At 47.5% G+C, this 27,513-nt stretch overlaps 1 protein-coding gene across 3 annotated transcripts in view; it reads left to right on the top strand.

The window, feature by feature from the left end:
- The first annotated feature begins 1,993 nt into the window (after positions 1-1,993).
- CYTH1 (cytohesin 1) overlaps positions 1,994-27,513 on the top strand; it is a 40,618-nt gene continuing 15,098 nt past the window's right edge. The window contains exons 1-7 of one of the 3 annotated variants that reach the window (XM_066381414.1): positions 1,994-2,208; positions 21,189-21,271; positions 22,771-22,835; positions 24,734-24,800; positions 25,051-25,169; positions 25,519-25,599; positions 26,885-26,997. In XM_066381414.1, coding sequence (XP_066237511.1) covers positions 2,181-2,208; positions 21,189-21,271; positions 22,771-22,835; positions 24,734-24,800; positions 25,051-25,169; positions 25,519-25,599; positions 26,885-26,997 — 556 coding nt within the window. In that variant the 5' untranslated portion in view covers positions 1,994-2,180. The remainder of the gene's footprint in view (positions 2,209-21,188; positions 21,272-22,770; positions 22,836-24,733; positions 24,801-25,050; positions 25,170-25,518; positions 25,600-26,884; positions 26,998-27,513) is intronic. The other 2 variants (XM_066381415.1, XM_066381416.1) reach the window with 2 other exon arrangements.

Genomic DNA, 27,513 nt, shown 5'->3' with positions numbered 1-27,513 from the left:
GTAGAGGGTTGGGTTTACATTAGTTACCTTTACAAAACAGTGGTTTTAAAAAAATACAAGGTGGGCAAAAGTAGACATACAGTTCTAGTACAAATAAATAACAATAAGTGAATAATGACACAAGAATAAAGTGTTTTGCATCTCACAATTGTAAACCTGCTTTTGCCCACCTCTGTATATGTGTGTACGTTTATGATTAGACAAGAAGGAAAAGGTAGGTCAAGACCACTGCCCTCCAGGCACCTGTGGGCACCTTCAGCGTGTGACTGGAGGCAGTGCTGTAGTGTCTTGCTGTAGACCTCTGTGTTTCTGCTGTGATGAGGACCCAGCCCAGGACAGCCACTCCAGGCCCCATACACCTGCTGCAGTAGTCTGCATTGCCACCAGGACCAACAGGAGGAACCACTAGGGGGTGGGCCCTGCAGCCAGACTCAGGGTTGAATGCTGGACAAGCTGTGTGAGGTCTCTGAGTCTCAGTGTCCTCATCTGGGATTGGGGCTGAACGTAGTAACACTTGCTCCATGGGGTGCTGCTGTCAGGGCTGGCTGAGCTGGGCTGGCTGGGCCAGCACAGAGTGAGAGCTCAAGGAGGGCTCTTGACATGGTGATGTCCCGCTGCTAGCTGTCACCATGTGGGAAGTGACCATGTGGGAAGCTGTATCTAGGTCCAGCAGTTCTGCTTCTAGGGGTGTTTGCTAAGGAAGAGTGAGAGACAAGATTGGTAGAAAATTGAAGCCACTTAAAAGTCTCCCAGTAGGAGAATGCTTAAACTTTACATCTACAGCATGAGTTATGAACAATGTGTAGATGTCTGGTTTTTTTGTTTGTTTGTTTTTTTACAGGAACAAAGAGAGTCAGAGAGAGGTTTAGATAGGGACAGACAGGAACAGAGAGAGATGAGAAGCATCAATCATCAGCTTTTTGTTGCAACACCTTAGTTGTTCATTGATTGCTTTCTCTTATGTGCCTTGACCACGGGCCTTCAGCAGACCGAGCAACCCCTTGCTCCAGCCAGCAACCTTGGGTCCAAGCTGGTGAGCTTTTGCTCAAACCAGATGAGCCCGCACTCAAGCTGGCAACCTCGGGGTCTCGAACCTGGGTCCTCTGCATCCCAGTCCGACGCTCTGTCCACTGCACCACCGCCTGGTCTGGCTGTAGATGTCAGTTAACAGTCATGGAAAATGTTTTTTGGAACAGTTGCTGGTGGTAAAACAACATATAAAATATCCAACTCTGTCGGTAAACATATATTTATAATTCTGGATGTATTTATAATATATGTTTATATACTGATCTTGAGGTAATATAAATATATCTAATAAGAAATGTATCATATATTTGTATGGTTATTATATGTGTTCTGTATAAGAGCTATAGAAGGTATATAGTGAGACATAAATATACACATGAGAGAGAGGATGGTAATATAATAAATAACAAAAGTCTGGAAGCCTTGATTGTCCCTGGATGGCAGGAGGAAGTTTCCCATTACTGTTAACTGATCTCAGCAGTGAGCGTGGATCATGGGTAATGAAAGTGTATAGAGTCTTTTGGTGGAGTTCAAGAGACAATAGAATGGGGATAAAATCGAACTCATTGGGAGACTTGCCCTCGGATCTCTCTCTTTTTCTTTGCCACAAAATCCTTTGCCTTCTGCTTTTAGCCTGTGACTTTATGACTCTAGCCCAGTGATAATGGTTTCTTAGTCATTATCTTGGGAAATGAGCTATATTACCTCATTTGAGCACCAGGGTTTTTTTTTGAGATTCCATTCTGAGAAAGTACTTGGAGAGTGAAGAGAGAGAGGACAGCCAGCTCTGTCTGCTGCTTTGGTTGACTCTGAGAAAGACCAGGTTGTGGCTGTTAAGACTTGCTGGCCTTCAGCCTAGGCTGCTTATAGGAAGGAGAGGGTTAACTCCTAGGAAGCAACTTGAGCTTGACTTCAGGAACTGGGTGTTGGCAGTAAACAGTGAGGCTGCTTCTGTGGCTGGAGGCTGATTGGTCCAGGAGTGCAGCCAGGGACTTCCTGGGTTTAGGAAGCAGCTGAGTTGTTCTGGTGGCCAGACAAGCTACAGGTAGTCCTGGCCTCCCCAGTTCCACCTCCCAGGGAAGCTTTGCTGTGTTCTTAGAGAACTAACTGAGCAACCTTCAGGGTCTTGCTGTGACGGGGGAAAACAAAAGATGGTCCTGAAAACCGAGGAGGAGGATGGTGAGTCCAGTCTTGGCGTGAGTGTGCAGAGTGGAGTTTAAGTGTTTCTTTTCATCAGTACGTGAACTCCTGTGACAACAGTCTCACTGCCTTTGGAACGAGTAGCTGCCCAGGCTGCTCTTTGTCTTACTGTGTTCAGGAAGAAGGCTGAATCTGAGACTGAGGCGCACGCGCGCACGTGCGTGCGTGTGCGCGTGTGCGTGTGCGTGTGCGTGTGTGTGTGTGTGTGTGTGTTTAAACTAAAGAAGTGCCTCCTGCCTGCTCTTTGCTTGGGTGCTCCTGGGTAGGGGAGCAGGCGCTCTGATGGTGATTGTGCCTGGATTTCCTGCATCTGAGGAACATTCGGTCAGAAGCTCTGGGGTTCGCACTTCTGTCCAGAGTGAAAAATAGACATTAGAGACCGGTTTGAAAGCACTGAGTTCAGGATAAATTATATCTGTTTTTCTTAAATAAAATGGAGCAAAGGGGACATAATATAGTTAGTCGGAGCTTCCTCCTTTGGTTGGGAGTAAAGACAATTGAACTTCCTTTGTCTCCACACCCACACTGTAAACATGACACCATAGTTAGTGTGATGAGTTCTGTGCCTTATGAATCCCCAAGCACAGGCCAGGCTTCCCAGTGGCCTGCAGTTCCAGGGATGTGTGTGTGGCTGTGTGTGCTTTGTTTTGGTGCCGTCACCTGGTGGAGGTGCTTTCATGCCATAAGACAGCTAAGTATGGACTGATTTGGAGCCAGTAGTGAATGAGATGAGTAAATTTGAAATAAATGTTAGGCTGTATTTCAGATTGGATTTTGTGAAAGTTACAGTAAACTTCGGATTTTTTAAAATGTTTTTTCTTACCTGGTTCACTCTAAAACAAGTTTTGAAGTCTCACTTCTGAATTATCTGGGGCCGTATCTGTGCAGTAACTTGGAAAGCTGTACTATGTGTGAAAGCTGTACCAGTTGGGGGAAGGGCGTACTCGTGTTTATAATACTTTGCATTTGATGATGGGAGAATAATAGAGGCAATTCTAGGTCAGGGCTGAACAGTCCATGTGGGAGGTTTTGTATCTGAAAGGTGAGTCCACATTGGCCAAGGTCTCTAGTTCAGAAGGTAACACTTTTGAGAGAAGAGGACATTAAACACTTGTTATTGATGGTGCTGGGATAGTAGAGATGACCATGCCCTTCTGAGTGAGCTGGGATAATAGGTGTGATTGCCAGACCCATCACAGAGGTGCTTTCCAGTGGTCACTTCAGAGTCTGAATCCAGGGCCCCATGCCGTGGGCCTCTAGCTGCCCTAGAGGTTGTAAAATTCAATATCAGCTGCTCTGTGTGCACTCAGCCCAGTGGTAGGAGTGGAGTGCCCTTTTAGGGCAGGATTAATGGGCACCTTTGCTTTGAATAAGGAAAATTCAGAAATGGGCAGTAAATTTTTTCTCTCCTGGGAGTGTTTATGCCTGTTCCCCTTGACCCAGTGCTAAAATTGATGCCCCCTTGTTTAGGTGTGATGCAGATCTGGTGTTCAAGCAGACGTGAAAGTGGAGGGTGGCATGGGCTTTCCTTGGCAGGTCCCCAAGACCCCTAAGCATCAGCCTTATGCCCTCCATAGAGCTGCTTTTACTAGTTATGTTACCCAGAGGGCACACCTGATAAAGGGGAAGTGGAGGGTTTTGAAATAAAAAATGTCAGATCCTCTCCTGCTGCACTAAATCAAACCCACAACCCTTAAATGACAAATGTTGCTCTTTGCCTCTGTCATTCCCTGGTGCGTGCTCTCATCACTTCCCATGCCAGTGCCATGCAGTTGTCTGATTCCCTGGTGCGTGCTCTCATCACTTCCCATGCCAGTGCCATGCAGTTGTCTGAGTGAGGACTGATCACGTCCTGAATTGGGCACTGTTGTCTTCACTGCCCTAGGTGGGTTTCAGCTATTCATCCTTTTTTAGTGCTTGGTCCCCCTTCACTGGCCTTTGAACCTTCTCTTTGGGGTGGAATCCAATCTCTTTGCTGTGTGACACGAGGACCTCCTAGGCACACACTGGGCTTTCTTCCAAGTGCCATCCCAGTCCCCACGTCCCCTGGACCCTGACCTGACCTGACCTGGACAGCAAGCCACTTCCCAGCCTCCTTGCCTCTCTTGGCATGTGCATCCACAGGGGCCTCTGCTTCTCCATTTGGGGAATTCATTCAATGCTTCAAGTCCTGGCCCAGAGTCTTGATCTCTCTGAATCATCTTGGTGTCTGTCCCCAGGTGTCCCCTGAGTACTGGTCATGCATGCAGCTGTGGCAGTGTGGGCTGCAGCTGCAGGCTCCCTGCCTCCTGCTCTGGACTGCACATCTGCTTCGGGCAGGGAGCTGAGCTGTCTGCTCCAGGCACAGCTGTGCTATGCAGATGCCGGCAGTGCTGAGTGTACTGGGTAGGACTGTGACAGTGAGAAAGTGAAGGGCTGAGGACTCAGCCAGGGCCAGAGTTAGAGCTGGGTTCTGTCTCAGGAGCTTGTCTTAGTTTAGGTAGGTCATTTATGCCCATAGTTGGACTTCATTGTAAAGCTCAAGTAAAAATGGAAATGAAAAAATCATTTTAAGCTACCATTTGAATATAGAATAGTATTATTTATAGGAAGATACTCCAAGTGGAATTAAGTGCTGTACCTTCCCACTAGGACACTGGGTTTTCAGGTGTGTCTGCAGTACTGCCCCATGTTGACTCGCCACCTCCTCCGTCCTCTGGTTGCAGTCCTGGTGCGTGTGTCAACTTCATGTGGGACAGGTAGCTGAGGCTGAGCTGGGTAGCACTATAACTATAAATTCATGTTCCCGTAGATAGTTCTCACACCCTTTCTGATGGGTTGAGTTTGTATTTTGCAATCAAAAACCATTAGATCTTTATTTTTAGGCAGGACTGCTTGGCATTTGAGGCACACATCACAGCAGACCGGCATCGCCATCTGCTGTGGCTGTGATCTGAATGTTCTAGGCTCTCTGTGGAGTACCCAGAGCTGTGCCTGCGGTGTTGTACAGAGGGCCAGACCGCCCTTTCTTCTTGATGAAGAAGGTGAGCAGAGAGAGGCCTGGGTCTGCCCCTTTGGGAAAGGCAGAGTTGTCCTAGGTGTTAAATAGGTTCTCATTGTTATGGTAGAGCATGGGGCTGGCTGCTGGTGGGCAGAACCAGAGTCTGGTAGACAGATGGGATGTGGAAGGGAGCAGGTGTGATTGAGAAGCTAGCTTTTGGAAAGAAAAGGCAGATGTTGTGGGTGCTGTTGGCAGGCACAGGTCTGGGGCCAGAAGCACTCTGTTGTCCTGCAGAGCAGTCAACTGAGGCGAGGACAAGGCTGTTGCTGAAGATCAGGTAGGAGGTGTTCAGACCTCAGACACAGAGACATGCCAGCTGCTGTGACCCAGCCTCCCTGTGGCTCTGGAAATGTGTTTGTGGTGGCAACCGACAGAACCCACCTGCAGCTTGCTGCTGGGTACATGACAGGTGGAGCTTAGACTTTCTGGAACTTTTTAATAGCGTCTGTTGCTCACTTTTCCCTTGCAATTGACAGCCTCCAAGAACACCTTTACTGAAGGTACATTGTTCTTGTCTCTACTCAGTTGAGATTTCCTTTGTAGAAAAAGACTTTTGGCCTTCTCCTTTCTACCTTGTGGAAAGCTTAAACTTGTGAGGGATTCAGCTGGGTTTCATCTTGATGCTGGGACCATCACTAAATGAATGGAGTGTTTTAAAAGTGCCAGGTATGACAAGTCAGCTGTTCCAGGGGGAACCATCCCTGGGCTTCCAGAGGGACATCAGAGTCGGCCCGGAGCTGAAGTTAGAAAGCACGGTTAAGATGTGGTGATCTCACCGCCTCATATGTTCTCCTGAGCACATGCTGTGTTTGGACGTTTAGTCTTAGGTGACACACTGGAGAAGAAGAAGCAGGAAAGTGAAGTCCTGCCATCCTCAATGCTGCGCTGCTTAGCACTCAGCCCCACTACGCTCATCCATTTCTTAAAATAGGTTCTTGACTTGTGCTTGCTCTTCCTTACACTACAGAGAAATCACAGAAGCCTAACTTCTGACCTAAACAGATCATTGAGTTTCTTTGCTCAGTCAGTGGCTGTTTCTGCATCTCCCTTCTTCCTGGTGTCTGAAGTCTCTCCTCTTTTGTATTTTCTGTTAAGAGTTGAGGATTCTGGTTCATGCAGCATCCCACATAGAAAACAGCAGCATACTGGGGTAACTCAGTAGGGTCCCCACAGAAGCATGATGGTGTAGCTCAGCAGGGACCCTGCTGGCATTGTACCAGGACTCGTGTGTTTCTTCCACAGTAGAAATACTTAGGTATCAGCTGAGTAAATGTTGTGGCATAAGTGGCTGATGGCACTTCCATATTTTCTCTGAATGGAAATTTCAACATAAAATTCTGCCTTGGTTGTGGATACAAATACAGTTGACTTTGAACAGCATGAAGATTAGGGGTGCTGACCCCACACAGTTGAAAATCCAAAGTGGATTGGTTCCAGGACCCCCTACAGATACCAAAGTCTGAGCATATTCAAGCTTCCTTTGTGAAATGGTGTGGATCAGTGGTTGAAAGCCAGTGATCTGCCAGAAATTTTGTGCGGTCCGCGAAAGAGTTAACCACCCTGATATTGTATAAAGATCAGATGAATGCACACACATCCATGGATTCCCAACTGCAGATCGAAAACACTAAGTATTTATGAAAAATATCTGAATATAATGGACTCGTACAGTTTAAACCCTTGTTGTTTAAGGGTCAAGTATATGCAGAGGGGTCCAGAATGAAGCGTCAGAGCCTCCACTTGCTCCCGCCCACACTTCTGTCTGAGCAGGAACCCTGTTGGTGGCTTCAAGGGCATCTGCAGCATCAGGGCCTTGGCAGTGCTTTGCACTGTGTGTCTCCGCTGCCTTCCCAGTGTCTTAGGAGTCTTTCCAGGTTAGGTTCACAGACCACCTCCTTATCTCTAGTGACCAAATAGTGTTTAAGTTGTTTTTGATTTTTGCAAATTTAGGAGTCTATCCATGGGTAAATTCTTTTTTTTCTTTTTAAGATTTTATTTATTAATTTTACAGAGAAGAGAGGGTGAGGGGAGCTAGAAGTAGCAACTCATAGTTACTTCATTTTGGTTGTTCATTGGTGGTTTGTCATAGGTGCCTTGACCGAGCAAGGCCAGGGTTTCAAACCGGCAACCTCAGCAATCCAGGTTAACAATCTACCCACTGCGCCACCACAGACCAGGCCATAGGGTAAATTCTGAATGGGAGTGCTGAATGGAAGGGTATGTGCATGCTCAGTTTAGGTGCTGCGTAAAGGTTCTGCCTCGAACCCCATGCCCTTGACAAGGTCTGTGTTGTCAGATGTTTTCATTCTTGCTGGACTAATGGAAAACTGAGTGGTGTGCTCTTTTAAATCTGTGTTTGTTTAGTTCCAGAGAGCAAAAGCATCTCTCGTGTTTCTCTGTCCTGTTGGTCTCTGTGCTGCCATCTGTGTGTGAAGGACTGGAGCCTCTGCCCCCTCTCTCTCTCCTGGTGGTTGGCCTTTAGCTCACAGAACTTTTAATTTCCATTCAGAAGCTTTTCATTTGACTATCCAAGACTGTGACCATATTAATTTATTTTTTATTTTAGAATTTGTATGGTTTATTTTTTTACATTAAACTTTTTGATTTAGCTAGAATTAGTTTTGTTATCAGGTTGGCATGCAACTTAGTTTTCCCCTAACTGGTTAGCTAATTGCCCCACCATTGACTAAATATTATTATTCTTTATTTTTTATAAAATTTTATTTATTTATTTATTTAAAGTACCACATGTTTGTTAAAAAGCATATCCTTTTCCAGCTTAAAACAAAGGTTTCATAAATAACTTTGGGTTTGTTCTCATAGACTCAGTATGGTTTTCTTAGACGAGAACTGCTTTGACACAAAAACAGAATTGTTCATGTTATGGCTGCTCCTTAAAAGACATCATCTGGGCTGTAGAGCCTGATTGTTTGGGGCAGGTCTGGTGACCCTGTCATGGTGACAAGGAAACCCCAGAGTCGGGGCCCACATTAGTAGGAGAAGGGATGCCTTCTCACACAGCAGTTTCCTAAGGTGCCAAGGTCAGAGAATCCTCATCTAGTTAGTGCAATGATTTATTTTGTTTTTCTTCTTGTTTATTTGGGACTTGCTTTAAAAATCTTATGTTTTATCCCTTATTAGTTAAAGGCAGTGCTTCTCAGTGGTCTGCAGACAGTGTCCCTGTCTTGTGCTCTGGTTGCCGTCAGGGCTGTGTCCGTGGAGCCTGGGGTCCCAAATCTGTGTTTCAGAGTGCCCTTGCTGACCTTCGCCCCCTCTGAAGATGGACAGTCACCGCTCTCAGGCTGTCGTCATGTTTCTTGTCACCAGCCATTTTCCAGTGCTGTCCCAGGATCAGCCTGCCTCACTCACCCGAACCGGAATGGACTGGTCTGTAATGTTGAGCCTCTGGTTGGGACACAGCCATCACAGTGCCTGGAGAGGTGGCAGCAGTATGCTGAGTGGGAGGTACACCCTTTTAGAAAACGGCTGGATTATTCGTGAGGATAGTGGGGCCTGAGGCCTTGGGGGACAGGATGCGCGGGGGGACTGTGTGAAGCAGTCTGGTCAGGTTGCAGCCTGCTGACATGGTACAGAGCAGGGGAAGGAGGTGGCCTTGTGCTTCGGGGTGACAGAGCAGCCTAATTTCCATAGATCCATCTATCTGCATCTTAAGTAAGGGTTAACATCACTGGGAAGCAGTCATCAGGTTTTTGCTGCTGACGGGGAGAGAGAATCCTATGTACAAATGCTGGCGATGCATCCCCTCCCCCGCAGGAGGCCCGCGTGGGGGGACGTGGGGGAGCGGAGGAGGGGCGACCATAATTGCATTCATAGAAATGAGACTGCAAGGAGCTGAGCAGCACGCACTCCAAGTGTCAGGCAGGCAACAGCCCTGTGCCCCACCGGCTCCGTGCACGCCGGCCTCCCTGCCAGCACTGGCTTCCTTTCCCTGGCTTCTGCTCCAGTTTCTGCTCCGCTTTATTTCCTCCACTGGGTGCTGTGGGAGCCCCTGGAGTCCGGGGCTGTGACTTGCAGTGCTGGTCTACCATGGGCTCCGAAGCGGACAGCTGCAACCTGCCCAGGCTTTGACGTTGCTGCCCGGGGCTGCCAGGACACTGGGGCTGCAGGAGAGAGGACTCACCGTGGGTAAGATGCGGGTTAATGGTGCCAGGAGCCCACAGTGTGGAGCATCGTATAAAGTGAGGGGACCCCGCTCTGCTACCTGCCTGCCGCCTGTGCCTCCAGCGCCCGGCCAAGCTGCTGTGTGCAAGGCTGCCTTGTGGTTGCGCATTCTGCTCTGGCCTCCTAGGGATTTTCCATGAGTGCCTGAGAAATTCTCAAGCATGCAGAGGTTTCTTCTAGGCCTGAGATTTAGGGAACAAGCTGATAACCAGTGTCCGTAGTACTGCTTCAGTGAGGCTAGACATAGAACGGCACAATGGTAAGGGGTATATTCAGGGTGGTTTTGTCCCCTCGGACCTGCAGGAGTTTGTTATTCGCTAAGGACTGGGGCACTTTGCCTGGGTGTGGGGAGCTCTCTTCCCAACAATGAACATAGGAAAGGAGTTGGGGTGCATTTAATTTGATCCTAGGGGTCCGTTTCAGCTGTTAAACTAAGGGAGATGTGTCAGTGTGCAGGAAAATTTAGGGTTTTACAAAGGGCCAGCATGCATGTAGGGTTTAGGAAACAGGGTAAAGTGAGAAAGAACTGAGTCCCTAAACCCCCCTGAGCCTCTGTTTTGGAGGTGTAGGAGTGTGGTGGCACAACTGTGCAGCATGCCAGTGATCACAGCTGGCACGGGCCTGCCAGGGCCTCTGGAGGAAAGGGAGGAAGGGCACAGAAGATTTGGTGGTGGGGAAGGGGGGCAGGGAATTCCCAGAGTTCCCTAAGAGCCAGGGACTCTGCTGTAGTCCCAGAGGTAGAGCAGGGCTTTTGTTGCACTGGGTCCTGCTGGGCTTCCAGCTCCTACAGTCCTTTCAGGAGCAGCTTGAGGACAGGCTGGACATTGGAGTGCTGGGAGGACAGGGCTGCTGAGTCCCAATGCAGCCCCGTGACCAGCACGGCCAGGTTTTAGAAAAGGTTGTGCTTTTAGAATTATTTTCTAGTTTAGCTTTTATTGAAAGCAGATGTTAAGTTTGTTTTTTTAAATCAAACATTTAGAGAAATTTTATGACTTAGTTTCTTTTACTACCTTGAAATTTGACCTCATTTCACATTGGTTAGCTGGTTAAATCATAAAGTTATGACAATGAAGTCTTCAAGTTTTAGCATTTATGGATAAAATGTATTGATTCCCTTTTCTGTGTGAGGTAAAGTATAAACTCTCTGGTTCTTAGGAAACAGCTTACCGAGTTCTTTAATGGACATCCTCTCATTCAAGAAGGCTGGGATGGTGACATGACCTGTCTGTGCTTAAGAAAACGGGCGGGGGGGGGGGGGGGTTCTCAAGGTCACAGAACTTCAGTTGGTGGAAACCCGGTGCAGGTGTCCCCACCTCTTCACCCTGGGCAGCTGTCAGCAAAATGAACAAGGCCTGAGTTGTTGTGTTAGTGCTTAGGAAAGTTTTCCTTAAAAAATGAAGAATATGGTAATGAAATCTTTAATATACTTCTAGATGGGAGACTTGGTGGTTTATGTGTGGAAAGAATTTAAACTGGAAGAGTTTGAATATGTGTATTGACGTTTTGCTAGAAGGCACCTCTTTCTGACTGGGTTGGACATCAGTTATGCTAGCCACATGCTAATTTAACTCTTTCTGGTCATGTGTATAAGTTCTTTTAAAATCTCAGGCCATAAATTGGTGGTGAAACATTTCTTTTAAAGTGTTCTACACAAAGGTCAGATGATAGCTTCTTGGGAGAGGGACTACGGCTACGGCAAGCAGAAATCAGGAAGTCGGGATATTGCTGCTCATTTTTGTTTATTTATAATTAAAAAATACATCATCTCAAGTGCACAGTTTAGTAGTGTTAAAGACATTTACATTATTGTCCATCCATCTCTAGAACTTTTTTATCTTATAAAGTTGAAACTCTGTGCTCATTAAATAGTAACTCCCGCTCCCTCCCTACCGCCCAGCCCTTGGCACCCACCATCCTCTTCTGTCTCTGGATTTGATGGCTCTAAGGAGCTCATATGAGTGGAGTCACACAGTACTTGTTCCTTCTACACCTGGTTGATTTCACTCAGCATAATGGCCTCAAAGTTCATTCATGTTGTTAACAGGTGTCAGGATTTCCTTTCTTTTTGAGGCTGAATAATATGGTAGTAAATTTTAGAAAGGATTGTGATGGCTTTGACTTAGTAGGAGGAAAAAGATTGGTTTCCCAAAGTAAGCAGACTTTCCACAAAGGTGTGACGTGAACGGATCAGCACATTGTCAGCCACACATGTCACCGAGATTTGAGCTTCAGTCACATCCCTGTGCCATGTCTGTCACTGCTCCTGCACTGAGGTCTCGACAACTCTCTTCAGGCCTGTGCTACATTTACACCTAGAGCTCTCAGCAATGTTAGCATAGCCTCTGTTTATGGCCTGTGTTGCCTGTTACCTGAAAGGCACTCTAAAATGTGGTTGCATTTTTACCTCTGTGCTATAGACTGACCCATGTATTTCTAATGTTGGCATGAATCCAGGTATTTGTGAAGGTTTGCTGAATATGTATGTTTCTGAAGCCTGCGTTTTTTCCTAGTCTTGAATTTTCACGTTGTTAGTCACTGGGATTTCCTGGGAGACAAGATGTCTTACTCACAGGGCGGGGTAGAGTGAGGTAATGTAACAGTGTCCTCACTGATGTGAGGTCCAGCACCAAGCCATGTGACCCGCACTCACCACAGCTGGGACTTCTGTACTGACACACCCTTTGATCTTCCAGCCTGAGGATGGGGAGAAAGACTGCCTTCACTGTGTGGGTAATTTCTCAGATTTGCACTTGTGAGCCCAAAGGTGTTTACAAATGGCCATTGTGCCCTCCAGAGCCAGAGATGTCTACAGAAGGCCTGGGGTAGACGGTGCTGCACTTGACTGCGCTGCCTGGTTTAGGTGAGCTGCTGGCTCAGGCTTGAGCTAGATTGTGTTCTCAGTCTCCTCAGATGCAGTTCAGTACAGGGTGCAGCACTCAAGCACAGGGTGTGGGACAGGCATCCCTGCTGGGCCGCTGGGGAGGGGCTGCTGAGCCTAGTGGTTCCCTTGTCTGGCTGCCTCTTCCACATGGTGAAATAGAGGGTTTTCTGGTCTCTCAGCCTCACTTCTTAAAGCATGTCCTTATGATGCTGGTTTCAGTCTGGACCCTTACCCATTTTATAATGCTGGTGGCCGCCGTCATGGCCAGGCAGATCCACATTGGACTCAGGCAGATGGTAGAGAAACTGCGGAGCTGGAAAGCGTTAGGGCCATTCCATTTAATAAAGTCTCACAACGGCAGACAAGCACACAGGCAGGGAAAAACCTCTTCTCTGGCATACAAACAGCAAAATGGCCCCTCACAATGACAGAGCCCCATCTCTCTCGAGTGCAAGCACCCCATTGCCTTATATAGGCCATACACATGTGGCGCTGCTCCGCACCCAGGCACCAATCAGGAGAAGTGCTTACAGCCGCCACGAGCAAGCCTAACACAGCTGCCCCACACCATTGAAAGGCAGAGGCTATTGGAAGGACGACAGTTGATGATCATGGTGACAAAAATAAGGCCAATGTGTCTCTTAAGGCTAGCAGAGGGTCCTGCTGTGTGGCTGCTGACCTCTTGGCCCTAACGCGTACCACTGACTCTTTCCGTTTAGGCTCCCCTGGGAGGCGGGGGCACAGACTGTGCAGTCCGTTTGGGTTGGCATTGGCATGAGCAAATAGAAGAACTGCATTTTCACTTGAAGTTCCTGGCAGGTCACTGGGCACGTGCCCGTGGCACTGGAGGGAGAAGCTAGGCAGGAGCCCTGATTGCCGGCTGTGGTGCTGTCCTATTTATAGGCCACCGGCAGGCCTGGGTGGAGGGCCCTGTCCCTTTAAGACAGCCCTCCTTTGTATGCTCTGCGTGGGGCACATTTCAGCTCTGGGTTTCTGGCCACTGGTGAAATCTGCAGAGCAACATTTAAATAAAGAAATAGAAGCTTTCCTTGTGTGGCTTTTCTATTCACAGTTGAGCACAATGGCCCCTTGTTGTTTCAGGCACTTTAATCTCCTTCATTAAATTGGAGCCCTGCAAGGGAATGGTGAGGGGCCAGTGCAGGCTGGTCCTGTGCTGTAAGCAGGACACCTTGTATATTAACCTTGTAAATGAGCTTCAGAGCCTGGCACTCCTCTGGCTCTGCTCATGTCCTCCTGCTCAGGCTGCTGCCCCCACAGCTGCCATTCTTTCAGAAGGAGAGTTTAGCTGCCTTCCTGGCACAGATGTGAGGCTGCAGCATGTGGCAGCCGTGCAGGGAGGAGGAGCTGTTTGTTGCTCTGCCATCTAGCCCATCAGCCCATCTTCTGCAGTTTAACTCTTGTGGCCATACAGAAAAGCCACGGCATGGACGGATGCCCTTCCCGGGGCCATGTGCTTTCCCAGGGGCCGGGGCAGAGTGGATGTGGTTGTCTGAGCCCCTGCTCCTGAATCTGCCCTGCTGCAGCCTCCAGGGTCCCTCACACACCAGCCAGGATGGCAGGTCTCCCACCTGGCTCTCCAGCCAGAGCTTGGACTCTGGGCTGTTAAATGAAAGTAAGCATTTTGTCTGTGGAATTTTTTTTTCCTGTGGAAAGTATGAGTGAAGATTTGATGTTGCATTAAGTTTATTTATTTTTTTTATTTATTCATTTTTTCGAGAGGAGAGGGAGGGACAGAGGGAGAGAGAGAGAGGAGAGACAGAGAGAGAGAAGGGGGGAGGAGCTGGAAGCATCAACTCCCATATGTGCCTTGACCAGGCAAGTCCAGGGTTTCAAACCGGCGACCTCAGCATTTCCAGGTCGATGCTTTATCCACTGCACCACCACAGGTCAGGCTGCATTAAGTTTAAGCAAAGAAAAATATGTTAAAATGTTGGGTTTTCCCCCTCATCTTAGAGCAAAATTCCATTAGAAAAAGAGATCTAATAACAACTGCTTTCTTGTTTTTTAAGTTTTTAGATGATTTTTTGAACCAAAGGGAAGCAGCATTGTGTGATTTAAGGTGACTGAGTGTGGAAGGGAAAAAGTGATAAAAATCGTGGGTTGAGGTCAGGAACCTACATCAAGTAAATTCATGTCTTGTTTTTTCTAACTGCAGATTGGTGAGAAGTTTCTTCTGTCTGAACACTAGGTCATAGAATTCCTGTCTTTTCTAGTAACCATAGATGAACATTTTTATTTTTCACTTAAAAAATGCAATAGTACCTAACTTTGTTTTTTAAAGCAAACATTCAGAAGCTCATGCCCTGCCTTGTCATTCCCAGACCCACTCCTCAGAGCAGCCACTGTTGATCAACTTTCCCTGGTTGCTGGTCTTCAAGCAGGCGCTGCCAAGTTTGCATTAAATTTTAATATTCTTATATCACTGATTGTTCTGTCAAAGTCAAAGATCACCTCCTGACTTCCTCAGAAAGCTTACATCATTCCCTTCCTTCAAGCTCTGGTGCATTTTGGTAGTTTATCACAATTTTAAGTTCCTTTCTTTTCCCCTTCGAAGCTCTGTAATTCCGGGGGCTGAGGCCAGGCAGGTTCACATTGGATTCAGCAGGCAGTAGAAAAACTGGAGCCAGAAAGGATTGGGCCATACCATTTAATAAAGTCTCACAACCGTGGGCAAGCACACAGGCAGGGGAAACCACCTCTCAGGCAAACAAACAGCAAAATGGCCCCTCACAGTGGCGGACATGCAATCCGCACATCCACAATCCCCAATCCCCCGTCTCTCTCGAGCGCAAGCACCCACAGCCTTATTATATAGAGGCCGTGCACACGTCTCTGCCAGGTGCTCACGCACTAATCAAGCGAAGTGCTTGCAGCTGGTACACCAGCGAGCAAGCCTAACACAGCTGCCCCACATTCCACCCCTTTAGGGTTGCTCGCCTCACAATAGGTACATTACATACATTCCAAAAATGACAATTACAAAGGTGCCCTTCACAATGTCTCTCTGAGCACTCTGCTGAGGGAGTTAACGGGAGGCCCACCTCCAACTCCCCATTCCACAGTGTCAACAAGGCCACCCATTGTAGGTGGGGGCACCTGTGCAGTCCAGGGCCATGCCCATTGAAAATAAAAATGTCCTTGGTGCATCTCTGCAACTGAGAGCAGCTTGCTGGTGCAAGAGGGCGTCCACCAGAGCTGCCCCCCCCCAGGGACTCTCATACTGTCCAAAGGTGGCATGTCCATCCAACAAGGGAGCTGGTGTCCCCCTCTGGTTGCAGTCCAGGAGTCAGTCCATCATAGCCCAGTTGTCTGTGCAAATCACCAAGGTAAAGGTCCATTACAGGCAACTGGATTATGGCTTTAGGCCTCCCCCCTCATCCCTGTCATCATAGCAGCTCTGAAGACAGTGCCCCAAGGAGGAGCTCGTGGCAACAGTGGCCCACCTCTCCATTTCTGCTTCAGAAAGCATGCTGCCATCCACCCCTACGCCTCACGATCGCAGCAACCATTCCAGGGGCTCAGTAGGTGCTCTTTGCTGCTGGGTTTTTACCTTCTGGACGACCACTGACCAAGCTCTGAGTGTGTGAGCAGCAACTTCAGCTCGAGCCTCTACATCCTCAAGAGGAGCTGGAGACGCCCGCTCCCGCTGACTCAGAGCCACTCCACTGGCACAGCTCCTTCTTCAGCTCCTGTGGCTGCTGACTCTCGGCCTGAAGCTGAACCCACAGTGGTTTTCCTCCAACAAGTACCGCCGCCAACATTCAACTTCCAGGGCAAACTGCAACTCACGAACCTGTAGATCGCTTCAGTTCCAGGTGCCGTCGGTGCTCTGCAGCTCTCGAACCCGGTCGGCCTCCTTCTCCAGCTCTCGCTCCAGTTCACGCAGTCGTTGCTGCTCAGTATGCAGCTCATCCTGGAGCTTTTGACCTCACTCAGCTTCTCACACAGAGCTCTTAGTTTATTATCACAGGATTGTAAAAAACAGCCAGCCCACAGTCCCCAAAAAGACAGCCAAGGGGAACCATAACAATGACCAGTCCTCTGCCCCACTCCTGAAGGGTGGATGAAGCTCCACACCCATGTGCTCCGAACCCTGCCCACTATACCAGATATAATGCTGGTGGCTGAGGCCAGGCAGGCTCACATTGGATTTATACAGTTGGTAGAAAAACTATGGAGCTGGAAAGGGTTAGGCCATTTCATTTAATAAGTCTCACTATAGCAGACAAGCACACAGGCAGGGGAAACCACCTCTCAGGCAAACAAATATGGTTGCAAAATGGCCCCTCACAGTGGCAGGCAGGCAATCTGCCATCCCCAATCCCCAATCTCTCATCTCTCCCCAGTGCAAACACCATAGCCTCATATAGGCTGTGCACATGTGCCTCTGCCATGTGCTCACTACTCACTAGTCAAGCAAAATACTTGCAGCTGGTAAACCTGTGAGCAAGCCTAACACAGCAAGCCCCACAAGCTCCATACCCATATTTGCAACCTGTATTTCTGTCTTTGACCCCCTCCCCCACAAGAAGCCATGGAGCCCTGTGTCATGCCCACCTGCTGCTGGTCTCACATCTCTGTCCACTCTTCCTCTACTTAGACATGATCATGGTTGATGACATACCTTTGTTCTGTAACCTGGATTTGCTCTGTGGCGTGTCCACAGGTTCACTTATACACAGCACCCAACCAGGACTGCGTGCTGCTCAGCTGGAGCCACACTACACTCTGATGGCCCTTAGGGGTCATTCCCAGCACCAGGCTGGCCCTCCCTCAGCTTCCATGAGGGCTCAGTGTGTGCCCCACCGCATGTACATGTATGCCAGGACTCCTGTCATTCTGTTTTTCCTGTTTCCCATGACAGCAGGGGCTCTGCCCACTCTCTGTTCTTGGCTATAATGTTGGTGAGATGCCATAGGGACCTGACTCTTGTTGACATTAGTTAGCCTGTGGTGACATTGGTTTCTTTACCTGCTGTCCCACCTTCTCATCCTATTGAGAGAAAACTGGTGCCTCTCATGTCACATACTCCTCAGTGCCTTCTTGCTCCCTCTGTGCATGGGTGTTTCATTGTTTGTGAGCTTCCTCTTCCCATGTATCCACCATGTGAGCCTGTGTCCTCCTCAGAGCCCCAAGTCATCCCCCATCCTGTGGGCATGTCCCCCTCCTCCTGGAGGGGTGGAGGAGTGCACTGAACATCCAGTTTCTGAGTCTCCCTGTGTCTGAATGAGTCTGTTGTATCTTCCTACTTGACTGAGAATTCTGGGGTCAGTAGTTTTTGTTTAGAACTTTGAAAGCTACCACATGCGCACACACACACCTGATCTTCCAGTCTTTGCTGTTCCTGCAGCCTGTTGTGGCTTTCTCTTCTCATGTAGGTTTTAGGCTCGACCTTTAGTCCTCCAGCTTTTGGATTTTACTATGAATATTTTCCCGGGAGATGGAAAAAAACCTCTTATACTGAGTGAACTGACTACTGTTATGCAGGAGTGCCTCAGCTTTATCCTTTATTAACTTTATTTTGTTTAATTTCCAAGAGCTTATTCTTTTTCTATAATTGTCCTTTTTCAGAGTTTCCTATTCTTTCAAAAATTTGTTGTTTTCTCAATGCTGTCTGCCCCAGGGTGCAGCTTTCTGTTCCTGCCTTGTTTCTCATGTGGGCTGTGGGCTCAGCCGTCCGTGTGAATGTGAGAATTATGCAGTGGACACATCATCTGGGAGCTCTGTGATGGGTGCCTCCTGGACCATGAGGTTCTAGTGTAGCCTGCATGGCTATGAGCCTCCTTGGCGATGGGGCAGTGCCAGGTCTCCCAGATATTGACATAGGGAGACTATGGGCATCAGTTCCCATGCCAACTGCTCACTCACAAGTTGGATCAGTTCTTTTGGTTTTGCCTGGGAATAAACATATGCAAAGTCTTTGTTGTGCCAGGCATTGTTCAGGAGACAGGTGTGCAAGTGAGTCCCTGCCCCCAGGTTTGCACTATAGAAAGAGGTGTGGGCATCTGCGTCCTCTGGCCTGGTACTTTGTTGACATATCTTCTGTTGATGGTCCTTCTCCGTCTTCTTTGAGACCGTAGATTTATAGATTTTTCTTATTCCTGTATTATTTCTAAAATACTGTTTTGGAGGGTGGAGGACTAGAAGCACAATTTGAATTTCTAATATATAAGCCAGATTCTGACCTTCTGGAAAAGTTGTCATGTGTGGATGCTAACCCAGACTGGCTGGGTGCTTTGGTTCTGAAAAGAAAGCAGCTGGAGAGCTCCCAGTTTGGAGCTGGAACGTGGCTTCCCAGGGTCACAGATATCTTCAGGATGGTCCTGTTTCTCATCAGCCTTGTCATGAGGACTGTCAGCCTGCCTCTGCTTGGTTCAAGACACATTAATGATTTGATTAAGCATCTCTGTAGCTTCAAATCAAAGTCTGGTTGTTCAGTCCCTGTGGAATCACTTTTAAAAAAAGAAGTTCAAAATTTCAAAATCGTGTTATGTTAGAATGAGTAGTTGTTTTCTAGAATCTTACGAAGTTAGTTTCTTAAAGGGAATGCTGAGTCTTCATGGACTAGAAGTCTCCTGGTCTGGGAGGTGAGAACCATCACATGCACTCCATGGGCACGCTCTCTCTGGGAGGCGCCTGACTCTGGAGAGCTTGTGTTGTTTCTCGGGATGGTTTCTGGTCTGGTAGGGCTGATTGGTTATTAGTCTCTTTTCTTCTGAGGCAGCATGGGAACGTTCACCCTCAGTTCTCTGGATGAGTGCAGCCGCAGTGGGGCGGACCTGGACCATCTGCTAGTCTTCAGAGTGGGTTCTCACCCCACCTCAGCACAGACGGAACTCTACAGAGCCCGGCACTTGCTGCACTAGTCATGCTGCAGCCTCTGTTAATGGGCTGTCGCCACTGTTGATAAAACTCAGTAAAACAATAGAAAATACCAATGGATTTCACATGAGGACAGTATTATTTTTGATACTGCTGTGTGTGTGAAGGAGATGGAGTCATAGTATCAGATGCATTTCTTTTTGTGTGTGTTTGTGACATACAGAAAGAGGGACAGACAGACAGGAAGGGAGATGAGAAGTATTAATCTTTCATTGTAGCTCCTTAGTTGTTCATTATTGCTTTCTCATATGTGCCTTGACCGGGGGCTACAGTCGAGTGAATGACCCCTTGCTCAAGCCAGCAACCTTTGGGCTCAAGCCAGTGACCATGGGGTCATGTCTGTGATTCCACGCTCAAGCCAGCGACCCGGTGCTCAGGCTAGTGAGCCCGTGCTCAAGCCAGATGAGCCCACACTCAAGCTGGCGACCTCGTGCTTTCAAACCTGGGTCCTCTGCATCCCAGTTCGATGCTCTATCCACTGTGCCACCGCCTAGTCAGGCCAGATGCATTTCGTAGTGTGGTTCTTGGACTGTAAAAGATACTTTTCTAGAGTAAGGTGAGGAAAAGCTGGATAAAAAAAAAAGAAAGCTTTTCTAATGTACTTAACCCATGCTGCATACTTCATTGTGGTCTGTTGTTTCTACCCTCTGTGTCTTACATGATGTTTATGAACCGTTTGGGGAACACTTGGAATGAAGTAGATCTAGTCTCGGGGCCCCAGTTAGAGTCAGGTACCTGACTGCCCTCAGGAAGAGCTGTCTCAACTCTGGCTGCCCAGTAGGAACCTAACATGAGCCATGATGCAGTGTTCCTTTCCAGTGGTCCCTGTGAGACCAATTAAGATAATAGGTTTTACTTATCAAATGATAAATTCAACATGTAATCAATGTAAAATATTAATAAAAAGAGGATCTGCTATTTTGTGCAGTCATTTGCATTTTACACACATAGCACATCTCAGATGGGCTTATCACATTTCATGTGCTTTATAGCCATACGTAGCCCTTGGCCACCATATCATATATTGAGCTGAGCTCTAACTCATGGAGATACCTGCCTAGTAGAGGACAGAAGCACCTATACTCGTACCCAAACATTAGGTGCATGGTGCCTTGCATGCATGTGACGGGCACGAGAGCCAGCACGTCTGAGCCTTCTGGGAAGCGCCAGCGTAGTGCGAGCACTTCTGTTATGCTCCTAGACTTCATTCTCCTAGCAGCCTGCTGTGGTGGGTGATGGTACCCCCCCCCCCACCTCACTGGTGTTGGAGCATGGCCTGAGCAGTTAGGTGACTGCAGCAGCCTACCTGGTATGTGTATGCCGAGTGCCAGGCTCGTTCTTGCTGAGATCACACAGCTTCCCAGCACAGCTGGAGGGTCTGTTTCATGGTGAGAACTGTGGTTAGAATAAATGACTCTGTTCTCAGGATAAGAGCTGATTTTAAAACATTATTGAGAATACAGGGTATAAAGCAGAGAGAAATGTCACCAAAACCCAGCCCCCAGAGTCAGCACCGTTCTCAGTTTGGGGCATATTCTTCTAGATTTTTCTCTACCCATCCATGCAGCCTCTCCCTTCCTCCTCCACAGATGTGCACCTCTTTCATGTTTTTCAGTAGTCTCCCTCCTCACCTGAGGGTGTCATGGGCGTCACTCCACATTGGAGTTGAACTTAGACTCGGACTTGGGTAGGGGTTGAGGCCAAGAGATTGGTAACAAGGCCTGCGGCCCTGGCTGTGAGGAGGAACACACAGCTTCCCTCCTCTCCCCAGCAGCCCTCTTGTCTTTCATGGAGCTATACCTCATCAGAGCTCTTCTCTGTGCTCCCAGGTCTGTTTTTTGGGTTTTGTTTTTTTACATCTTCTGTGGTCTCTTGTCTTTTTGTGGCCTTTGGATTTTATTTATTTTTGGCAAGATGAAAGCTTTTTTATAACAGTTTTCTCCTTTTCTGTAGTTCCCAGTGACCTGACTGCAGAGGAGCGTCAGGAGCTGGAGAACATTCGGCGGAGGAAGCAGGAGCTGCTGGCGGACATTCAGGTAGGGGGCAACACGTGCTGCCAGGTGACAGGTGTCTTCTGCAGAGTGTCTTCTGACTCGTGACAGCTCTCTACAGAGTGTAGGTGTCAATAGTCACTGCTTAGCCATGAGAGGATGGGGTCTCAGGAAGCTCAGTGGTTTGTATACTCCACCAGCTAATAGGTGGTCAGAGGCAGAGTGACCCTGGACACACCAGACTGCCGAATAGGGTGGTGATCAGAGCTCAGGCAGACCCATGTCCAGGCCCTGGCGCTGCCACTTCCTGAGCACGGGGTTGTTAGAGACCAGTTTGGTTCCTTGAACATCAGTTTCCCCATCTGCAAGATAAGAGTGAAAATAGCTGCTGACAGGTTGTGGTTCAGTGAGTTCATGGTTCTGCAGGACTAGCATAGCTGCTTGCCCCTCAGAGGTGCCTGGTCAGCCATAGACATTTATCAGTGCTTTTCTGAGTTCCTTTGCAAAACCACCAAGCTCTGTAGGAAATAAGTCACAGAAGCCATTAGTGGGATTATTTTAGCCCCGAGGCAGCAGGTGTAGATTCTCCCTAAAACGTTTGGGAGCTCAGCCCAACACCCAGCAGTGCAGAGCCATGGAAGAGGGCTGGTCTGCTCCAGTGCTGGTGTCATGTGTGGTGACCGCTTGCTCTAATGCTTTGATTCCTGCTTCACTGGTAAATGCTAGGGAAGCTTAGCCCTCAGTGTGATGGTCCAGCAAAGGGCCTGCGGACATGGAGAGAAGAGAGAGAGCAGGGTCCGAGCTGGCATGCCACTCAGTTGCTGTGTGCCTCGGGCAGCCTGGTGGGTGGAGGTGGCTAGAGGCCGCAGCTCGGCTCTGATGGACTGTGGAGGCAACCGAGTATCCATGGGAAATGCTTCACTTAGTGCAAACAATTACAAATTCTCTCCTAGACTCTAAACTCTTTGAAGTCAGGGCTGCCATTTTTACCTTGGTGTTCCCTAGCAGGCTTGATACATATTTGTTGAATATAAGAATTTAAAAAAAAAAAAAAAAAAGCCTGACCAGGTGGTGGCACAGTGGATAGAGCATCGGGATGCCGAGGACCCGGGTTCGAGACCCCGAGGTCACCAGCTTGAGCGCGGGCTCATCTGGTTTGAGCAAAAGCTCACCAGCTTGGACCCAAGGTCGCTGGCTCGAGCAAGGGGCTACTCGGTCTGCTGAAGTCCTGTGGTCAAGGCACATATGAGGAGGCAATCAATGAACAACTAAGGTGTCGCAACGCGCATGGGAAGCTAATGATTGATGCTTCTCATCTCTCCATTCCTGTCTGTCTGTCCCTCTCTCTGACTCTCTCTCTGTAAAAAAAAAAAGAAAGAATTTTCCAAAATGTTTTAGATATTTGGTGGGGAGCTTGTCTAATTTTATTTCCTTTTGCTTTGTCTTGTTTTTCATTGGAAGGCATTTTGTGAGATGTCAGAGGTTTTAACTTGATGTGTGTCTTTCTCTCTGGTGATCCTTGGTTGCCCTCCTCTGTTTTGCAGAGGCTGAAGGATGAGATAGCAGAAGTGGCTAATGAAATTGAAAACCTGGGATCCACAGAGGAAAGGTGAGTCTGCCCCGTGCCAGTGAGTTTGTGGTGCAGTTTTGCCACACCCCCCATCTGGATTGTGGCGCATTTAAGGAGAAAGCATTTGCTGTCCTGTTTCCTAGCGAGTACACACATAGCCACACTTGCTACGTTCTGCCCTTCAGTGTGGGACTTGTGTGTGTGTGTGGGGGGGGGCTTCTGAGCTGGTTGGAAAGGTTGAACTAGGTCTTGGAAGGTTCCAACAGCTTCTATTGCCCTAATTATTGTGGAAACTCTTCTTCCTCTGTGTTGTCCACTGTGTCTGTAGCATAAGAAGGCCGTATTGCCCATATAGGGCGCGGGCACCATTGCAGGCTTATTTGCACATCTAATGCTTAGAAGAGAACAGTGCAGTGACCAGGAGTGTCTGTGTGCTATGTTTTCTTCTGACCATGTGAGATGTTAGTGACTTTGAGAGTTTGGTTTTGAATTGGGTTCCTAGACTTTTCTCACTGTGTAATGCAATAAGTGGGCTGTTTCTAATTCATATGTGTAAGCTTCACCCAGCCTGTCTGGCTTCCTGTGACTGTTTGACTTTGTTATTTTAGCTGTGAGTGGGCGGTGCCTGTAGGGATTAATGAGGCTGCCTATTCTAAGCAAGTGGCCAGTTTATCCCTCCAGTCTCTGGGTCATCAGTGTTAGGTTATAGCTTTCTTTTTTTTTTTTTTTTTTTTAAAGAATTGTAGCTTAAAAGAAATGGATGTTAGAGTTCATCCAAATTTAAAATTTCTGCTCTTATAAAAGATTCTTTTGAAAGATGTGAATAGCCAAGCCACAGACAAGGGGAAAATATTTGTAATACCTGTATCTGAGAGTCATGTCCAGAATGTACAGAGGTGGACAAGCATGGGTTATAGCTGTTCCTGTGGGGAAGGTCACTACTACCTGAAAGATAAGTCATAAGTAAGGCTACGAAGTGGCAACAATAAGACATAGAATACAAATAAACAATACAATAATTAATAAATAATAATACAAGAATAAACTTACATATAACTGTAAATCTACTTTTGCCAACCCCTAATAACACATACAACTTAAAAAAGTAAAAAATATGGCCCAAATAAAATATGGGCAAAAAACATGAAAAGATACTTTATAAAAGAAGCTGTATGTGTAGTAGACACATGAAAAATGCTCACCGTCATTAGTCATAAGAGGTGCAACTGCACCTGCCACAAGGTGCCACTCCATACCCCAGGGTGACCAAGGGGAACTAGCCTGGCAGTCCTCGGGTGGCAGATGCTGGTAGAGATGCCGTGGGACCAACCACGGGGCAGGCAGCCTAGCCGTTTCTTACAGTGTTACATGCCCTCGGCCCTGGGCTGTGCCCAGCAGTGCCACTCCCAGGTACTTTACTCAAGAGAAAGGAAGCCTGCCCACAAAAGCCCTGTACAAGAATATTTATACCATTTTGTTTAAAACAGCCAAAGAAACAGAAATAGCTCTATGTCTACCAATAGGCGAATGGATGAACAGAGTATTAGCTGTTAACTCACATACATCCACTTCTTGGGTGATGGGAATGTTTGAAAGCTGGGTTGTGAGGATAGTTGAACCCCTTAGTAAGCTTCCTAAATGTCATTCTCAGGCACACCAGGATGTGTGTTGTATATGCCATGTAAATTATAGGTTAGCAAAGCGTAACAATCATGTGAAAGCTGAAGGCCCCTTGAGTGGAAGGAAGACATGAGCATGGGGCATCAGGGTCAGGATCTCACTGGGCCTTCCATCGTTAGAACCATGTCTGCCTGTGCTTTCCTGGGTTCATCTTTCAGAATTCCTGAGAAATTATGCCTACATGTAGCATGTATACTAGTCTTCCAAACCCTCTTGATCACCCAGAGTACTAAAGTGCTATGGTTGTTGTTTTCCAGGAAAAACATGCAGAGGAACAAACAGGTAGCCATGGGCAGGAAAAAATTTAACATGGACCCTAAAAAGGTAAGAGAAAAGAATGCATCAGAGCCCTAGGCTCTAGTCTGGGGTGCTGGTCACCTGCCCTTCATAGAGCACAACTCACTTGGAAGCCCTGGTTCCTGAACCCTGATGCACTTGCCTTTTGTAAAAGTCAGTTGGCAAGTTACACACGTCCTCTGTGTCCAGAGTACCTACACCCATCTTCCAGTGCCCTTTGGCTTCCTTTCTAGATGTTCCAGGGATAACTTTATCATTGACGCCTGTGCTTTTCTAGGGAATCCAATTCTTAATAGAGAATGACCTGCTGAAGAACACCTGCGAGGACATCGCCCAGTTCTTGTATAAAGGCGAAGGGCTCAACAAAACCGCCATCGGGGACTACCTGGGGGAGAGGTAAGGCGTAGGGGCGCGTGGGAGGTGGAGCAGGTAGGTCAGGAGTTATAATAGGAAGATTCAGAGTGCTGAGTTCTGGATGAAAATTTGTCCTGAGGCAGCTGCAGCCACACAGGTGCTGAGGGGCATGGCCCTGGGGACAGCAGCTGGTGTGGGGCGGTATGAGGCATCTTCTCTGCTCATCCAGTAGAGGGAGGAGACGGGCTCTTCCTTGCTGGGTGGGGTCATCTCTCCTGAGCCGCCCATAGGACCTTGGGACTTAGTGTGGGAAACTGCCTGGCTGGGGGTTGCGATGTTGGATTCTCAGCACCAGCTTTCCCCATCCCCGTGTCTTTTGTTTTCTTGATAGAGATGAATTTAATATCCAGGTTCTTCATGCATTTGTGGGTTTACATGAGTTCACTGACCTTAACCTTGTCCAGGCCTTACGGTGAGTATAGTTGAGGTAAGCGCCTGGAAAGGCGGGAGAGGCAGGTATTAGATCATGAGTCTCTTCCTTGTGACTTTCTCAGGAATTTATACCTTTGGGGTTATTTTGGATTCCTGGAAGTGTCTTAAAAAAAAGCACTCCATAGGCCTATGATTGAAATAATTGGGTGATTAAAGGGAATTAAATTCTGATGTATTCATTCTGAAAACAAATTTTGGAAAACTAGTTTCTTCCTCAGGTTTTCAGTGTAATATTCTGGAAATTGATGTATATTTAAATTTTGAAATCTTTTCTAATTTTTAATTTATAAAATATTTTAATTTCCAGCCCTAGAATAGAAAGTAAGTGGTTGTGCACTTCATTTTATTTTATTATTATTATTTTTTAATTTTTTCCGAAGGTAGAAGCGGGGAAGCAGTCAGACTCCCGCATGTGCCCAACCAGGATCCACCCGGCACACCCACCAGGGGGCGTTGCTCTGTTGTGGCTGCAGCCATTTTAGCACCTGAGGCTGAGGCCATGGAGCCGTCCTCAGCACTTGGGCCAACTTTGCTCCAATGGAGCCTTGGTTGCGGGAGGGGAGGAGAGAGACAGAGAGGAAGGAGAGGAGGATGGTGGAGAAGTAGATGGGCGCTTCTCTGTGTGCCCTGACCTGGAATGGAACCCAGGACTTCCACATACCGGGCGATGCTGTACTGCTGAGCCAACGGGCCAGGGCTGTGCACTTCATTTTAGAAGGAGAAAAATAAATATTGAGTTTTTACTAAACCTGTTACCTTGTGCCCTCTGAGAAACTGTCATTCAGTATTTTCACTGCTGTAGGTATAAATAGTAACATCATTTTTTGTGTTGTCGTTTAGATGGATGAGAATAATGCAGATTGCCCATATTGGCCATGGGTCTGTCTGTGACATAAATGGATCAATTACAAATGCTTTGATAGAATATTTTTTCCTGCACCTTGTCTTGTTTTATGGAAATTGGAGGTCGTTTCAGATAAGCATTATCCATATTTCAGTTTCATGTATTATTCTGTGGAGGAGAGCCATTCTTTTGAATAGGAAAATGTTACTCTTTCACTTTCTCCTAAACACCTTGCCTCTGACCTGGAGAGTTGTGACACAAAATGGCAAGTTTGTATCTGAGTGGAGTTACCATCACAGAAGTTCGGTTCCACAAGTGTCCCTGTGCCCTTGGATAGAAAAATCACTGGAAGTGTACTGAGTCACAAAGAAGTGAATGGTGTCCTCCAGCTCTGTGACACAGCCTGGTCTTCATCACACAGGCAGTTCCTATGGAGCTTCCGGCTGCCGGGAGAGGCTCAGAAGATCGACCGGATGATGGAGGCGTTCGCCCAGCGGTACTGCCAGTGCAACCCGGGAGTGTTCCAGTCCACGGGTAGGTGGCCGAGGCACGGCACTCTTCTTGGCACCTGGACGTTTTACAAAGAGAGGGCTGGGCTCATGCCTAAGAAATTGATTTAGATGGTATTTATAGTAGTAAAAAGTAGGAAAGAACCCAAAAGTCCAACCATAAGGAGTTAAGGAGTAGAAATATAAATTGCAGTATTTCTAAATTATGTAACTTAAAAATCATGTTTTTAAAAGAGTTTTTATTGACAAGAGACTTATGGTGGTAAGGTTAGCAAAAAAGCAGTTTCAAAACCATGTATCCATTTTAATTCCACTTTAGTCTCAAGTGTTTCCTTAGTGAGATACATTAGCATCACCCTAGGAAGTGGGATCAGAGGTGACTTGTAGTGTCTTTTTTATGCATTGTGTTGTTTTTCTGGTTTTCTGCAGTGCTGTCTGTTAGGGTCTGAGACAGTGAGCACCCGAGTCCTGCACTCTGTGTCTTTGTCACCTGCTTTCCTGGGTGCTGCACAGAACCCGCTCAGTGATGCATGGTCCAGAG

This window comes from Saccopteryx leptura, chromosome 4 (assembly GCF_036850995.1).
Source record: "Saccopteryx leptura isolate mSacLep1 chromosome 4, mSacLep1_pri_phased_curated, whole genome shotgun sequence".
NCBI classification, from domain to species: Eukaryota; Metazoa; Chordata; class Mammalia; order Chiroptera; family Emballonuridae; genus Saccopteryx; species Saccopteryx leptura.
The sequence above is the reverse complement of the archived record's forward strand: the minus strand, read 5'-3'. Positions and strand labels throughout refer to the sequence as shown.